Source organism: Indicator indicator, chromosome 18 (assembly GCF_027791375.1).
Source record: "Indicator indicator isolate 239-I01 chromosome 18, UM_Iind_1.1, whole genome shotgun sequence".
NCBI classification, from domain to species: Eukaryota; Metazoa; Chordata; class Aves; order Piciformes; family Indicatoridae; genus Indicator; species Indicator indicator.
In genome coordinates this window covers 3,046,114-3,062,959 of record NC_072027.1, presented here as the reverse complement: position 1 = coordinate 3,062,959, position 16,846 = coordinate 3,046,114, and the positions used below count along the sequence as shown (strand labels likewise).

The 16,846-nt window shown below is 43.5% G+C and overlaps 1 protein-coding gene across 1 annotated transcript; it reads right to left on the bottom strand.

The window, feature by feature from the left end:
* Positions 1-270: 270 nt before the first annotated feature.
* RUFY1 (RUN and FYVE domain containing 1) lies at positions 271-15,433 on the bottom strand. The gene is made up of 18 exons (XM_054389023.1): positions 15,166-15,433; positions 11,997-12,170; positions 11,564-11,681; positions 10,848-10,949; positions 10,424-10,547; positions 9,942-10,000; positions 9,175-9,240; positions 8,507-8,576; positions 7,528-7,629; positions 6,491-6,607; positions 5,747-5,914; positions 4,239-4,336; positions 3,486-3,605; positions 2,606-2,735; positions 1,694-1,788; positions 1,429-1,477; positions 1,189-1,266; positions 271-557 (listed from the first exon to the last, which is right to left on the bottom strand). The coding sequence occupies exons 1-18, from the start codon at positions 15,431-15,433 to the stop codon at positions 414-416; spliced, it is 2,082 nt and encodes a 693-aa protein (XP_054244998.1). The 3' UTR covers positions 271-413.
* Between the last annotated feature and the right edge of the window lie 1,413 nt (positions 15,434-16,846).

Below are 16,846 nucleotides of genomic sequence, written 5' to 3'. Positions count from 1 at the left end.
AATACAAAACTGTACAGGAGCCAGTGAGAGAAACAGGAGCAGCTAGAGTGAAGATCTGAGAGGACCCGAAGTTAATGTGCACAAAGTGATGTGGAATGTGGTGGAATAAACCTATAAATGCCATATACAAATTTTAATACAAATTATCTATTAAAAAAAAATCAGAAAAGTGAATTTGCATTTTAGTTTCCAGGAGAACTTGAAATTGCAGCTGATACAAGAGTCTTCATTATTCCAGTTGGAGAACCATTAGCTTGCATAACCCCTACACGTTACTCTACACTGCTGTCTTACAGTGGAAGCTATTGGAGAGCAGGCAGCCTGCTGCTGCGTGAGCAGTGCCTGGGATCCAGGATAAAAAAAATAATGGCTACTTTCCAATGTTAAACTGTCCTGGCAGGGTCAGGAGAGCCTTAGGAAGAGTTGGACGAACAGCGCTGAAGGAGTAAAGTGTGACAAGTGTCACAGACACGGACAGGTTTAGGGTACGAGGGCAGTGCCAGCTCATTACTGGAACAAGTGTTGCAGAAGATGTCGCCGCAGTTCCTGCAGTGGTGCTGCAAACAGAATAAGCACAGCTGCCTAAAAGTGAGCAACAGGAAGAGAACTCTGACTTTAGGAAAGCTTTCAAAGTCCACTAACATCATCAGGCCCAGCCCTCCCAGCAGCACTTCTGCCTGTATGCAGGACTGAATGCAAGCAGCATGGTCCCTGCACAGCCCAGCTGCCCTCCACGGCCAGGAGCTGGCAGGCAAAGCAAGCCTGGACAGGGGCTGGAGGACTCTGCAGCTCCCTGGATCACCACACAGCCATGCCCAGGCTTTCAGGAGAGCATACGCAGCCTTGGCTCTTCGTGGAGGAAATCTGGTGCCTGGTTTGCAGGCAACCCTGAGCTGCCCCACACCCCTGAGCAGGACCGCAGCAGCAGTCCTCAGTGCACATAGCTCAAGCGGGAAAGGAGATGAGCCACAGCATGAGAGAACACAGCCCACAACAGCTCCCTAGCAGGGAAGGCATCCACACACACAGAAGGACATGATTTTTAGGGTGGGAAATGCCAAATTTCTTCTCAGTTACCATGCCAACACGATCCTGAAGCAGTGTCAGTCTTCCCTAACAAACTATGCAACAGCACAGTTTTTGTTTTCCTTAACAAAAGGAGAAAAGAATCCACTGAACAGCACCAACCTTCCTTCTGGAGATGGAGAACTCCTTTTCACACTGCTTGCAGTGTGTTGCTTCATCATCCTTCAGCCAGGTATGACCCTAGAAAATTGAAATGAAAATGTCATTGTAGATACAAATAAATGTAGAAAATAAAATTCAAGGGCAGTATACCAACTTTGTTGGTATTTTTCAAGAGCCATGGTGAAATTTGAAGGTGTTAAATCCTTATGTCTATCAAAATCCTCATGAAATGGAGTGTACCTTTAGTGCTTTATTTACTTCTTTAATATCTTCCATCTTCAACTTTGATCTGGAAAAAAAAATATTTCCTCTGCATGACTTTACATTTACTTGTGTTCAGTTTTATCTGCTGCTCCACTACCCAGACACTGAATTGAAACTTCCTCCCAAAATTTTCATGTTCATGGATTTCTATAACAGAATTAATTTTGAAATTATTTACACAAGTTTGATCCTCCATGCTCCTGGGTATGTCACTCAAAGGAGTTCAGTTCCTAGAACTTACTGGCTGAGGTGCAGTCCCATTTCTTGAAGAGCTTGCTCCTGCTCTTCACAGACCTTCTCTAAGTGCTGCTTCTCATCTTGCAGTTTTCTCAGTTCCTATAAAATCAAGGCCATAATCAAGTGTTTTGGTGTGCTAAGGCTGACCTAAATCAGTCTATCCAAGCTAGCCAGCAGTTGACAGGAACCAGCTCCTTTACAAAGCTACTCATCTCCAAGGCTCAACTTTTAGAATTACATGAGTGAACTACCCAAGGGTTCTGCACAACCAATGAAACCATGTAACGATATTTACCAGAAAAAGGAAGATTTTCATACTTTAAGCACCCTTGAGCTTAGCTAGAATGCAACAGTCCTATGGCCACACGTGAGCACACAGATACTGTTGTACAATTGTGTCCTCAAAACCTGACTGCTGCATACACAGGCACAAATTCTCTTCAGGCTAACAAAAAAGTTCATGCTTAAAAAATAAATTGCATGCAGTTTTCTGAATGCTTCAAAACATGTTTACTACATACAGCTGAAAGACCTCGCAGTCACTGGAAGCCTTGAGCTTGCCATTTCTACCCTGAGCAGCAGTACCTCACCAGAGGACAGCTGATGAGTGCTTTCATCCCCAGCCCTGCCACCTCAGCTGCGGCTGCTGACACACAGTGGCTCAGCCCCCTGCAGCAGAGGCAGGGCAGGTGCCCAGGACTGGCCAAGGGGGTTGCAAAGCTTTGTGGGTTTTGGTTTTTTTTTTTGCCTCTGCCTTGCATCAGCATTTCATGTGCAGGCTGGTGTGGCCAGCCAAGCTTCTCAAACTCCTCAGAGAAACACGGTCCAGGAGAAACCCTCTGCTCCAGATGCAAACATTGCACTGGTTCTGAGTCAGCTCTAATCCTGACCATCGACACATTTGCACGCCACATACCTTTTTCAGTCCTTCCATTTGTTGCAGTTCTGTTTTGAGCAGAGTGGTAGCATCCTTCTCTTGGTGCAGTTCTTTTTGCAAAGATTGTCTCTGTTCCTTTTCAGATTTTAACTCCTTTTCCAGAGTTGAGCTATATAAAAATAATCCATTCTAAGAAACCTTATAGCAGAAAAAAAATTTATAGCATGTAAGAATAGCAACAGTACGAGACAAAAGAGGACAAAAGCTAGAGTGGTGTTCGGGAGGAAGAAAGAACAGGGATGTTATGGCAGCAGACATCAAAAACTGCATTAGCATTTTCAGGTCAGAGAAAAGAAGCAATGAATGGCTAAAAGAAGAAAAAGATCAGCCAAAGAAACACCAACCCAAACCACCAAACCAATCCCCAAAAGTACATATTTGATTACCTGTGTGTAAACCCTGACACCTGAACAGTGAAAGAAGCATTTTCTGTAAGTATTAGAAATCTTTAGAGAAATCCGTTAAGAACACCAGGATGCTCCCCAAAGGCCTCCCAAACCCCCAGTCTGTTTGGATGACAGGATGAGTAGCTGTGCTCAGCTTACAAGCATGGCTGTACCCATGCCCTGATGCAGTAAACCAGCAACTGAAAGCTCCACTGTGAGTCAGAAATGCCAGATCCCTACTGGCACTCCATGCTCTCAACTGGTGTTTCTGGGACAAGCACTTCAAAATCCTCATGCTACCTGCACTGTACAGAAGTGCTGTGCTCTCCTACAACTTGCACACTGCTGTCAAGAGTTGCTGAACCCCCCAGGATTCAAACCTGCCCCTCTTCAGACCTTAGCACAAAAGGAGTAGAAAGCATTTTGTAAGGAACCAGCAGAAGGGAAGGAAAAGCCCTGATTGGATTAAGTACCATTTGCTGTCCAGATGGGACATCTGTTGCCGACAAGCGTCAAGCCTGTCAGCAAGCTCCTGCTTCATCTTGGTGCACCTTTCTTCTGCAGCCTGCCTTGCCTTTTCTGCATGCTGCAACCTACAAGGTAAGGAATGTTAGTTGTCAATTAACCTGCATCTCCTCATTTGGATGTCAGGAACAAGCTCTTTAACATGAGGGTATCGGAACACTGGAACCGGTTGCCCAAGGAGGTGGTTTGGGCTCCATCCCTGGAGATATTCAAGGTGAGGCTCAGTAGGACTCTGGGCATAACCCAATCTAGTTGAGGATGTCCCTGCTGAATGCAAAGAGAGTTGGACTTGATGACCTTTGGAGGTCCCTTCCAACCTAGACCATTTTATGATTCTGTTCTTTCACTAAACAGAGTTTGAACTGAAAATGATAGTGGGAAAAAGCAACCAAACAACAACTTTTGAAAGCAACTGTTTCAGCACAAACCCCAAAAGTGAGAGTCCTTAAACTGAAGCCAACACGTTTTTAAACAGCCTGCCTGTCTATGGAAAAAGCCATGGCTTTGGAAGGGGTCAGTCGTGGGCATGATTTCCTGGGAAAAGAGAACAGGCAAGCACAGAGGGTGGAGAAAGGAACAAGTACATTGTGCTGGCACACAGGCCCAAATGTGCACAGTGTGTGGAAGGTCATCTTGTACAGGTTTCAGATGGAAACTTTCTATTGACTTCAGTGTTGACTTTTGGCGCTTGTAATTATTACCTCTCTTCCATTTGTTTCATAGAGGACATCATCTCATTTGTTTTTCCTTCAAAAGAGGATATTGCTTCTGTTTTCTGTTGTAATGAACACTCTGCATTCTGTAGGAGTGAGCAGATATTCCAGGTGAGACATGTTAGTTTTCTACAGCACAAAGAGTTAAGTGTTTAACAACAGCCTGACATGAGATAAAGAATGTTTAGCTTGTCACAGGCCATGCCTGGGTCTAACTGGAATGTACAAACAAAATGCTGATAATACCAGAGCAGACACTCCTCAGCTTGTAAAGAGCTCAGGAAAAAAACCTTAACTGTACTAAGTTTTGACCCATGAGGTCAGCTATGAGATAAAAAGTCTCTTTAGAAACGAGCTTGAAGAAAGAAGTTACCAGATGAAATTGGCAGGATAAAAATATCCATTATATCCCTTTGAATTTTCAAAGGCCTGAATAAAGCCTGAACAGGAAACAGTCCATAAAAATTGAGAAAAATCTCCTGTGGATATCTGGCCCCAGATATGGGAGGGGGAGACTAATTAACCTTCACTTCATTAACAGAGACAAGCTCTGTATATTTTGTGTGAACACTACTACGCCATCACTTGCTTCTAGAAATGCCTATTGGTGTATTTTTCCTACAACTGAAAAACAACCAATCAAGACAAACCACCACAATGCAGCCAAACAACAAAACCCACACAAACACACTCCTAGCCCCCTGCCCTACACATGACACAAAGGTTGGAGAAAGCAAACTCTAAAAGCTGCCAGGGTAAGGAAGAGACTGAGGAAGGATGACAAGCCCAGAAAGCGAAATGTTTGTCATTTAATTTCTCTAACCATCTTGCATCTGGAGAGCCAGGTCTCATGCTAAAGGGGATGTAACACAGTACCTAAACCAGCAATGGTTTCAGTAGCTGCAGAGGCCAGCCTGACCACAGAGTTCCTCTCTCCCCAAATCCCCAGGATTGTCTCTCCTCTGGCTACAGCTCTCAGCTGGCCATCTAGGGTACAGGCTAGAGGAAATAGACAGAAGTAACCCAGGGTTTTTGGGTTAGAGGCCACCTGTTGGTTTCTGCAGTAAACATTTACATGTGGCACAGGTGAAAGGCTGGGTAACACAGCTGGGAAAGAGAATAAAGACAGTTCTTGGCTGCAGTACGTAATTTTTTAGGCTAATAATTTAGTGGCTAGAACAAAGGACTTCTGCAAACACCTTCTCCCCTGTGACAGCTCTCCTTTTGTCTTAGGGTTTGCTGTCTGACCTTGAGGCACACATGCAGCACACTCAAGGAAACCTCTTTTCCTTCCACACATACCCAGTATCATACCAATAATAAGGCATAATAAAAAAATAAAACAATTCCCTCCATAATTTTAAAAGAGTCTTAAGAAAATTGCTGCATCTGAGCGCTACGTCAGATGCATCCGAGTGCCTGTGCATCCCCAGGGCAGGACTAACACACAAGAGCATCACTGCAGCTGCTCTTTCTGTTCTCTGCTAGGCACATACCTGAGATTTGTGAAACATCTGCAAGTTAATAGCCTTCACTTCTTCTAACTGCTGGCGCAGTGCAACTAAAGTGTCTTGCTTTTCATGAGTATCTTTTTCCAGAAGTTTCATGGCAATTTCCATTTCTGTTTTCATTCCAATCTGTAGCTCCAGCTCTTTCTCTAATTCCTTACAAAGAGATTTCCTAGTTACTGCTATGTGGTCATATGTCAGTGATAACCATTTCCAAACCCCACACAACCCCAGCACACAAACTATGTATTACTCTTGAGATAATTCCAAGCTAGACTTCACAGAACTAGGTTTCAAACAATACATTAAATTAGTAAGGCCAAAATACTACTTCAGCCTCACAGACCCAGGGCAAGGGTGCAGACCTGCTGGCATCAAGTGTGGAGCTCAGTGTGTAACTCAGTAGCTTCACTGTGCAAGTGACTGCCATGCATATACCAGGTTTCCCTCCACAAAGACAGCTGCCCCTCCTTGTGATTTGATCTTAGTCTCTGCTATAATAATGCTGGTAGGTTCTCAAACAGGGAAAGACCTTTTATTTTCAGCATTCCAAAAGTCCCAATTTCCAGTTCTTTACAGAGACTCGTAACGACCAATGTCCCTTGCAATTCCTTTATAAATTCTGAACAGCTACAAAAAGGGCACAGCATACGTCTTAGGCGTGGAATGCTACCTCAAAGCATGCAGAATCCTCTATCTTTCATTTCACTTTCTACAGACAAGTTTCCTTACCATCCTTATTTTTTTTTCTTCTTTCAACTGCTTCCAAACGTCACTGTACATTTCATCAAGACCCTGACGTGACTGCTTGTAAGTATCCAATTCCACTTTTGTATCCTCTTTTGTTACCTACAAGAAACAACAGCAAAAACACCACAGAGAATCATAAAAGTTGGAAAGGACCCTTAAGATCATTAAGTCCAACCACCAACCCACAACCATCATGCCCATTAAACCACACCCTATATCTAAATGTTTCGTATACACCTTCAGGGATGGTGACCCCAGCACCTCTCTGGGCAGCCTCTGTTCCAATGCCTGACCACTATTGCAGTAAAACTTTTTTCTTAATATCCAATCTAAACCTCCCCTGACACAACTTGAGGCTGTTTCCTCTCATCCTACTGCTTGTCACTTAGGAGAAGAGACCAACTCCCACCTTACCACAACCTCCTTTCAGTAGTCGCAGAGAGCACTGAGGTCTCCCCTCAGCCTCCTCTTCTCCAGACTAAGCAACCCCACTTTCCCCAGCCTATGATCATAAAACTTGTTCTCTAGATCCATCAGCAGCTTTGTTGCCTTCTCTACATGCTCCAGCAATTCAGTGTCCTTTTTGTAGTGAGGGGCCCAAAACTGAACACAGTAAGATCACAGAGCTATGTATTTAAAGTGTCTTAGGTTGTCATGTTTAACAGGGTATTTCCGTGTGCTATCTCAAGTACTCTTCTTTTACAATTAATTAACTCCTATTTCACAATTAGTAAGGTGGCAAATGCTAAGAAGCTGAAATTTCAAAGAATACAGTAAAAGTAAAAAGAAACTGTTCTAATACTTTAATTTCTCCCTTCTGCAAATACATGTTTGTGTGTAGTAAAGAAGCAAAATCTAACACCTGAGCAGCCTACACACAAATCAGTGATCTGCACAGCAGCAACACTGAACTGTGCTTAGTGCTCTGGTTCACAGTGCTTTTGAGAGCTTGATTACAGCTGATCAAAACCAGATGACTTATTTGAAGCATCTTCATCATCTTTCAGCAGGTTTCCCACCTCTACGCTTTTCTCACTCCGTTCTCGAATTAATTCATTTTGTTGCTTTAACTGCTGCTGCTCTTCCTGAAGTGCTCCGATGCGGTCAGTCGCCGCTGCAAGCTGTTTGTAAAGAGAACACAACTACACTGAATCCCTGTACGAGCAGGAAAACACCTGGAGGAATTCTAAAGTTACTAGCTCAGTCTTTGTAGCAGGTGCACTTCTCACTTCCCCTTTCATCCCAAAGCTGCCCAACCCTTTTGCAGCTATACTCACTCTACAGCCTAAACTATTAAGCCAAATATTTGTTTACTTCTACTTCACACTCTCGTCAATTATTTTAAAACATTAACTGCGCATGGGAATGCATCCCAAGTGTAACAGCCTAAAATCCACTACGGAACTTGTGGTATGAACTGGAAGTCATCTAGCAAGTCAGGACTGACATTCATTGGTGGAACCTTACAGCACTTTCCAGTGGAGATACCCCAAAAAGGATTGGACTACACAGATACATTCTGAAATAAACAAATTAATACAAACCTACCACCACCAACCCCCAAACAACTACTATCATCATGCTGCTGCACCCCCTTTCAGTTCCCAGCTAGGGAAAATCTCCTAATGGAAGTGTGATTCTTTTCCTTCTCTTCTTCCGAGTTTTGAGAACCTTGTGATAAACACACAGCTGCGTGCAGAGAAGGAAGAGGGACAAGGTGTGTTCATTACAGGAGTGTGGTTACTTTTGGGTGTAGACACCAATGCCACTCAGGGAAACTCAGCTACCAAAGAGGTGTCCAAAACCATTTGAACAGCTGACATAAGTGCAGAAGCTTTCCACAGAGCTTTCCCCATGTGTCACCTCATGCCGGTCCTACCAGTCCCCCACATTTCATTTGTATCCACTCAAACATTTTAGGTCTAAGGTATAGTCTTAGGGAATTTTGCCTGTGATGAAAAAGAGCTATGAGAAATATTTAACAGATCAGACACAAACCTCTTCCTGGAGTTTTGAATTAGTCTTTTCTAAGCAGTCTATTTTGTTTTGAAGATCTGCAACCGTGCAACTGCAACAAGGAGAAGAGATGCACAAGAACAATAAAAGAAATGCTAATTCATTCCCATTCTCAAACACAATTTTACCATCTTGCACTTGTTCACATTGAAATACTTCGGTGAGCTGTCAAAAAACCCAGAGGAAGGACAACTGTCCCTCTTCAGCACTGAGAGGGCCATGCATTTCCCTACAGTTGGCAGCCCTCTTCTGGCTGGGCTTTTGCAGTGTCAACAGCTCTCATGTTCAAAAGGGTAAGTGAGGCCTTCTCCCAATGGGCAACCTATGGGGGAAGAACAGAGACTCTTCCTCCAAATAATAATTTCCAGATGCACTTGTAATAGCTTTCTAGTAAAAAAGTAGCTCCACAATCTTCTCTTAATCACTAGTACATCTCAAAAATGGTAAACTATTATTACACAGACTTGTTTTCTGCATTGCATACATCATTAGAAGATTATAAAATTAAACTAAGATTTGGGGAAATAATCAGAAAAGGCATTTCAATATCAGACAAAAATCTGTAAGATGGGCAGCAGAGACATTCAAAGCCATACCAGAAAAGCTATACAGGACAAGTGTTTGTTCATTAGAATAGAGGAAAATCCCACCTTAGATGTCGGTTAAGTTCTTCCACATAATGCTTCTGGTCAAGGACAGCTGTAATCCCTCCATCTCTAGTTGTAAAAGGGAGAATTTAGTGATCAAGAAGAAATCCCTTCGTTCTCAAGTGTTGCACTGGGGTTTTCAGCACAGATACACAGACTGAGCTGAAACCTCTTCTCTGTTTCTTGTAAAGATACTTGTGCCTCAGCTGGACTGGAAGCACTATGGAGACAAACCAGCTGTTTCCCTGTGTCTTCTCTGCAGCTAAACAGTAAAGTGCTCTGAAGTGACAGAAGCACACAAACTATGAAGGCCCCTCTATTTACTATAAGGATCCTAGATACAGTGATGCTTGCTCACAGCTGCAATCTCTAATTCACCTAAAATTACTTTTTTTTTTTTTGTCTCACAAAGAGAGCTATTTAATTGAGAGCATTTCTGAAACAGTGCTTAGAAGCAAAGCAGTGGGTGACCTGGCACATCATGTCTCCTCAAACCAAGTAAAAAGGCCATCTATAACTTTGGGTGCTTTTAATTTGGTCCCAGCTCTACACACAGATTCTCCATGCTGTGCTGTTAAAATTGCCATGGGCTCAACCTCTGAAAACTAATACTTTTGTTTAGTTAACAGAACCTATTTTGGATTCTCTTTTTTTTTTTTTGGTTGATTAAAGGAGTTTGAAATAGCTAGCACTCATGTACTCCCACAGACTGTCTGACAGGTCTGTTCTATTAAAAACATAATTTAGAAACACCACTTCACCATACATACTGTTTGCCATCGCTGTCCTGTGTTTCCTTAAGGTACAAGGAAAAATCAATCACTCCAACCTGAAAAATATATTGAGGATATTAACACACTTTTACAGTGCAATTGTGCTTAGAAGCAGTAGTACTTTGAATTGGAAACAGGTTAAAATCTGAAGTGTAAGTTTAGAGAGACAGGTAATAGCTAGATGGTTCCTAGCTGAAGCGAATGTGCAAGTTAGTGCTTGTCATAAAAGCATCAAAATAACCATATTCAGTGTACTCAGTTTTCTAGCAGTTATTATTTTTGGCAGCAGTTCTATAAAATACTACTTCAAGACATGGACCCTGTTATACTTATTTTGATTGGGGGTGGGAAATATGACAAGTTTCAACACAGTGCATTCTGGGCAGAATTCTGGACCCATCTCAGCAAAGCATTTATGGATGTGCTTCGTTCTACTAGAATCTTATACCAACTGATCTTATTTAACCTTTAATCTTCACCTGGGAATCCAAGTCTTCTCCTTTCAAGCACAGGTTTGCATCAATAACATTCAGTCCAACTAGCAGACCCACAATGACTGCTCCTTCCTCCTCCATCATCAACGCATCAGGTTCATAAAATTCACTAGAAGAAATGTTATAACTGTCACTCTACATCAAACAATTCTCACTAAAACCATGCAAACAGCAGCTTACACAGCTCAGCTCATCAGCCCCTTCTCACTATTTTACTGCACAAAGCAGAAATGCAGAACTCTCAGAGTCATTCCTCACCAGTTTCACTGCAAAAGCAATGAACAGTTTGCTCCTCTGAAGGTTACAAGAACAAGCTTAAAGTTAAACTGGCCCACTGATGGCCTCTTACTAGAGCAATGCAAGGTTCCAGTGATTTGAGAGTACAATCTACATACAGCTGCACTGTTACCTTAATAGATGTTTATGGTCCAAGAGCACTTTCAGATAATCTGCCAGTTTCTTTTGCATGAGTGCTAGGTAAAGCCAAGCCCTTCCTCTTCCCACAGCAGTCCTAAAATGAAAGTTGGTAGAAACAAAGTGTTTTATTACATAGATTTATACAATTCCAAATTCTCCCTCTACAAAAGGAGATAAAGGTTGTTATTTACTAAAAAAAACCCCACAATCTGAAAGTAAAATCCCTGGGGAAATAAAATCTCTCCAGAAGCATTTAAGTATATCCCATTGCTTCAGCAAAGGGAAAGGCTATTGTAAAGTCTTCCTAACTTGGAAAGACATACATATTTTCAACTACCATCATAACCCAACTATTGATGCATCCTGGCACTCAAGCTAGTCTCCTTCCATAATCCTGATTTACACAAATACTAACACATGCACAAAATGACACAAAGTCATAAAAGAGGAAGAAAAAAAGTATATGTGAAGACTTTATGGTTATCTTTAGCAAGGTTACAGACACTTTCTTATCTGACAGCAATTGTTGGAATGCGAAGCACTGAGTATTCTGAGATATCCTCATCTCCTGGAGAAGTCAGTGCCTCCTACACACTCTATTCTTTTCTTTGGGAACAAGAGCTCTTTAAGAATGGCAGGGACAGTACAGGAAGGATTTCTTTTCCCAGAAGTACAAGTGAAATGCATCACCCCCAACAATCAACTTACTTCAACTCTGGCAGATTTTTAACACTAGTTGCGATATCTGATGCCTCAGGACAAAGTTTTTCTACTAGCTCCAAAGGACCAAAGAAGGATTTGTTCTGTCCAATAAAAGTCTTCTTCACTAAAGGAATTATACAGAGATGATTGTGAGGAAATGTGACAGGCTTCCAAATGCAGAATTACAAAATTTAGTCTATGTTTTACTCTATCTTACCAGCTCCTAATATGTCAATGAAAAAGGGGTATTAAAAATACCCAGAGAGCTTAGGAGGCACAAAATACAAGGTAACCACATAGTTCTGTCTGTCACACTGATTAGCATCATACACTGTATGGGATTAATATTCAGGTCACACAGAAGCCAAACTGAAGACACGGCAAGACACGACACAGACTCATTTAGCAGCCCCTCCTCAGCAGGGGAGCAGGTGCCCACCTTTCAGCCCATGCTTGAGGCAATGCTCCAGCACCACGAAGAACTGCTGCAAGGGAGGGAAGTCAGAGTCCAAGGTCCGGCCCAGACTCAGGGCCGACTGGATCAGGATTTTGATACTGAGCTTCATCATGTTCATGAGGTTGGCACGCTCCTCCATGGTGTGGTATCGCGCACCTGGGCAGGGAGGCACACGGGTGGAGAGAGAAAAGCTGCTTTTAGAGACTCGCTCCTCCTGATCCCTCACAGCGCTGACAGGTTCGGTGACTCCCCGTCCTGGTCTCCATCTTGCAGAGGTGAACGGCTTGAGAAAAGCTGGGTTTAAGACACAGGTGAATCCCCACAACCGCACCGGATCGAGACACCGGGGGCAGCGAGGCCGCTGTCAGCACCCACTGCCTCCCGAGGGTTGTGCACGGCAACTGCTCCCGCACGGAGAGGGCACGGCAGCTACCTACAGGCCTAGCGCTGCCTCAGCGGCCGCGGGGTAAACCACACCTGGACTACGTCGGGCTGAGGGCAGCCCCCCGCGGCGGGCCGAGGCGACCCCTCCGCAGCCGCGTTACCACGGCAACGGCGCACGCAGCGCCACTACCACCCCCGGCCACTCTCGCGAGATCTTGCGTGGCGAGGGCGGGCCGCGCCAGGCGCCATTTTAAAACGAGTTTGTGTGGCGTAGCGTTAGCAGCGCCCGGGGGGGTGCTTCCTCTCAGGCGCATGGTTGGGCAGCTAGTGCTGCACCTCCCCGCCAAGGCGGGACAGGCTTTCCTCCTTCAAACGTGAAGGAGAGCGAAAACCAGGCTGTCATGAATTACTTTCCGTTCAGCCCACATCAGGTTCTGACAGATGCTGCCAGTCGCTGACCAGTAGCCATCTAAATGATGATTTGAGCCAGCGCCGGGGCATTAGGAGAATCTGCTGTCATCCGCGCATCACACATGGTCCTACTCGCAGAAACAGCAGCTGCAGAGGACCAGGTCCAATAGGTAAAGCCCCAGTCAGTCAAGTGCCACATTGTTAATACTATCCCTAACACTATATGAAAGCCTCCTCAGTACTGACTTTCACTATTACCTTTCTTTTTGTACACAGAATGTTAACTTGCAATTCAAAGCGAGCAAAACTTGTATGAGAAGGCTGGAAACTAATTCTAATCAAATTAATAACCAAAAAGCACACAAAGTCCTCTCTTCTCAGTAGCCACTTGTATCTGACTACAGTCAGTGTAGTGGGCGCTTTGAAATTGCATATCATGTCCTGAGACAGGATTAAAAGGGCTGTAATGTTTTGAATTTTGGTGTCAATATTATCAGGTTACACATCAGGACCAGAAAAAAAAAAAAAAGCTGACTGCAAAACCAGAAAAATGAGTGGCTTTCTTTGGGTACTGGGATGTTTCTGTATCAACTTACTTTGATTTCCTAAACTTGGATTTTCACTCTATCAGGAATACTTTGCTTGTAAGTCTTGCTCGAGATGTGTATCGTGTTATCTACAAGACTTAGTAAAAACAGAACACAACAAAACAAACCCCCTGAGACTGTGAATGAAACGTCCTTTATATTCACAAATTTAAATTAAACAGTGTCTTAGTAAGGGACTGTATTAAGCAATTGCTTGAACAGTATTTTTAGACTGTTGTAAATTTACACACTTGAGTACATCTTTTGCAAACTGTACAAGATGGTACATGCAAAATGGACAGGTATCAGACATATTAACAAGCCAAGCCTCTGAGATGAGGAATCAAGTTACCCAAGTGCAAAAGATCACAGACGTTGTGCTGCAATCTTAAAGAATGCAGTCACACAGCCTCCTATCTCCTTCAATTCAACAGGTTCGGGTTAACATCTTTTTGAAGCCCCATGCCTTGTTTACTGTAATTATTCAGCACACTTTGAAGTGTGAAAACACTGAAGCAGGAAGAAAAGCTAAGAGTTCTCCATCTCTTGGTCTTTAAGGCTGCAAGGTTTGTGGTGTTTAGTTTTGTAGCTCCCAGCCTTCTCTGCAATGCAGGACATAACTTCTTTAATGGCAGACACTGACTCTATGATGTTCCTTTCTATATGGCTGCATAGTGTGCCTCACAGATTACAGCTGATCAACAAAGCTGAAGTAGCAAGCAGAAGTGCTGTATGCTGTTTTGGATTATATCTATTCACAGCATTATTCCAAATGCATCTGACGAACATGGGATATTCTGCCCTTTGTCAGATTAGATCCCAGGTGCTCAAGGTGGGCTTCCAGCCAACAAGTCTGTGAGAAGTTGGTGTGAGACTTAAGAGATGCAGGGAAAGACAAGAAATCTAGTTTTGTCTGGACAGAAGGGATCTTAGACTCAGACTACACCACACTGAGGATTTTTCACAATTAAAAAAAAAAAAAAGAATGTCCATCAGCAGTAACTTTTTGCACCATGCATTCACCCCCACACAACTTCAGTTTGAATACTTGATAGCGTTAAAAAAGTCAGCACCAGTTTGCAAAACAGCGCCATGGCTCCAAGACCATCAAGTGCTAGTCCGAGGACCTGGAGTACAAGACTCCAGGCCTCATTACTGCTGCATTTGAATGCTTTTGTTTCCATGTTATGAACATCACTGAGATTTAATTTCCATACAAATCCAACTAAAGCCCTTTTAATGCAGTTCTAAGAGACCTGTCCCACAAATCTGTATGGCTGCTATATGCATGGATACAGATCTCTAATAAAGCAGGCTGTGGTTAAGCAGAAGGCACTTTTAGTGCACTTAAAAACTAATTTCCAGCAAATCTGTATCTTAGTTCACCTGATCCCTTTCTGACATGAAAGCTCTACAAGAAGCACAGTCTGAAGCTGCACACCTTGCAAGGACAATAAATTGCTTAGATCAGTCAGGCTGCTGCTAAGCTGAACTTGAAGAGAGAAAAGGAATTAGGTAAAAGCTTACTGCACAAAAATTAAAGTAATTTGACCCCAAATATTAAGAGTTTAGGATTCTTACAATTCTAATAGGTTCTACATCTGTGTTGTTCTTATAACTTTGCTTAAATCAAACCTTGCAGCATCAGTTTTAAAGAAAATAAATTTCAAGTAATAGCCACGCATCACTGCCACTGCCCAACACCACTTACTGGAGCAAACTTATTGGCGCACGATAAAAGCAAGTGTACTGAATAAGCGTCACCATACTTGTTTTTGCTGTGCTGTCATTGCTGACTGGTTTGGGTATGAATCCTACCAAAGATGCAGACTTCAGAGCGTTGCCGTAGCTCAGCGCTAAGTTTTCTGAGGCTTTCTTGGCCAGCGACAGGATAGGGGCAGACCATCTCCCTTCCTCCGTTTTCTCTTTTGCCTCGTTTTTCAACTCAGTCGTGCTAGGAATCTGTTTTTTGTCGATAATCTCGAAGTCTTCTTTTATTTGCGCGGCGGATGCGGTGCAGCTCTCCCCTTCAGCCATCTTTAGCGAGTCATATGACACCAGTCGTGAGCAATCGAGCCGCCCGCCCCGCGCCCTGCCCGCCCCGCGCCCTGCCCGCCCCGCGCCCTGCCCGCCGGCCGCGGCTCCGGGGGAAGGCAGGCACCCGGCAGCCGGCACAGCCTTCTGAGGCTGGTGCGCGCAGGAGCAGGCTGCCAACGAGGTCTTCCAGCACAGCACGGGGTAGTTTCCAAGGGGGCAGAGATGGGGGACGGGACGAAGAAAGAGGTTACTTTTAAACAAGTTGTAGAATCATGGAACCGTAGAATGTTAGGGATTAGAAGGGACTTCCAGAAATAATCGAGTCCAACCCCCCTGCCAAAGCAGGATGGCACAGGGCAGGTCACACAGGAATGCATCCAGACGGGTTTTGAAAAGTCTCCAGAGAAGGAGACTCCACAACCTGTCTGGGTAGGCTGCTCCAGTGATCTATCACCCTCACAGCAAAGACGTTTCTGTTGAGGTGAAGCTTCCTGTGTTCCAGCTGGTGTTCCTTGTCCTATTACTGGGCACCACGGAAAAGAGATTGTCACCTTCATCTTGACACCCACCCCTCAGATATTTATAGACATTAATAAGATCCCCTCTAAGCTTTTTATTGCTGTGTTCCCAAATAGCATTTTCAGTTGCGCCAGGGGAGGTTTAGGCTGGAGGTGAGGAGAAAGTTCTTCACAGAGAGAGTGGTTGGCCATTGGAATGTGCTGCCCAGGGAGGTGGTGGAGTCACCATCCCTGGAGGTGTTCAAGAGGGGATTGGACGTGGCACTTGGTGCCATGGTTTAGATAGTCATGAGGTGTAGGGTGAGAGGTTGGACTCGATGATCTTTGAGGTCTCTTCCAGCCTTCTTGATTCTAAGAATCATAGAATCATAGAATCAATGTGTAATATCTTGACATCTCAGATTTATACAGTTAAGTTGTGACAACTTAAAGAGATCTTTGTTAGTCTGCCTATAATTCAAGCCATCATAACTTGATTAAAATGGTGGAACTATTGTGGAAAGTGCTTGCTTGCATCAGTGACATTACGAAATAAATGTAGTCAATAAGGCTTCTTCATTAATGCATTTGGCCTGTTATTGGGTAGAAAAGATCTGTCATGAAAGAACTGAAGTTGGCCTGGCATGAAAATTTGATCTGACTGGGTTTCTCAAATATTGATGTAGCCTACTGATGCATAGTGTATTATCAAATTTTCCATCCAGCAAGTGTATGTGTTTGAAACACATCACTCATTTAGTCATGAGATAGTAGATGATGCCTTTTTTTTTTTCTATATGGAGGAAGCAGGGGTTTGTTGTTAAGAACTATGAGAAGGACAAAGGAATGGGAGAATTGAAGATCATTTTCAGTATCTTGAAGCAAAATCAATCTTCAGTTCTGTATCTTACTGTCC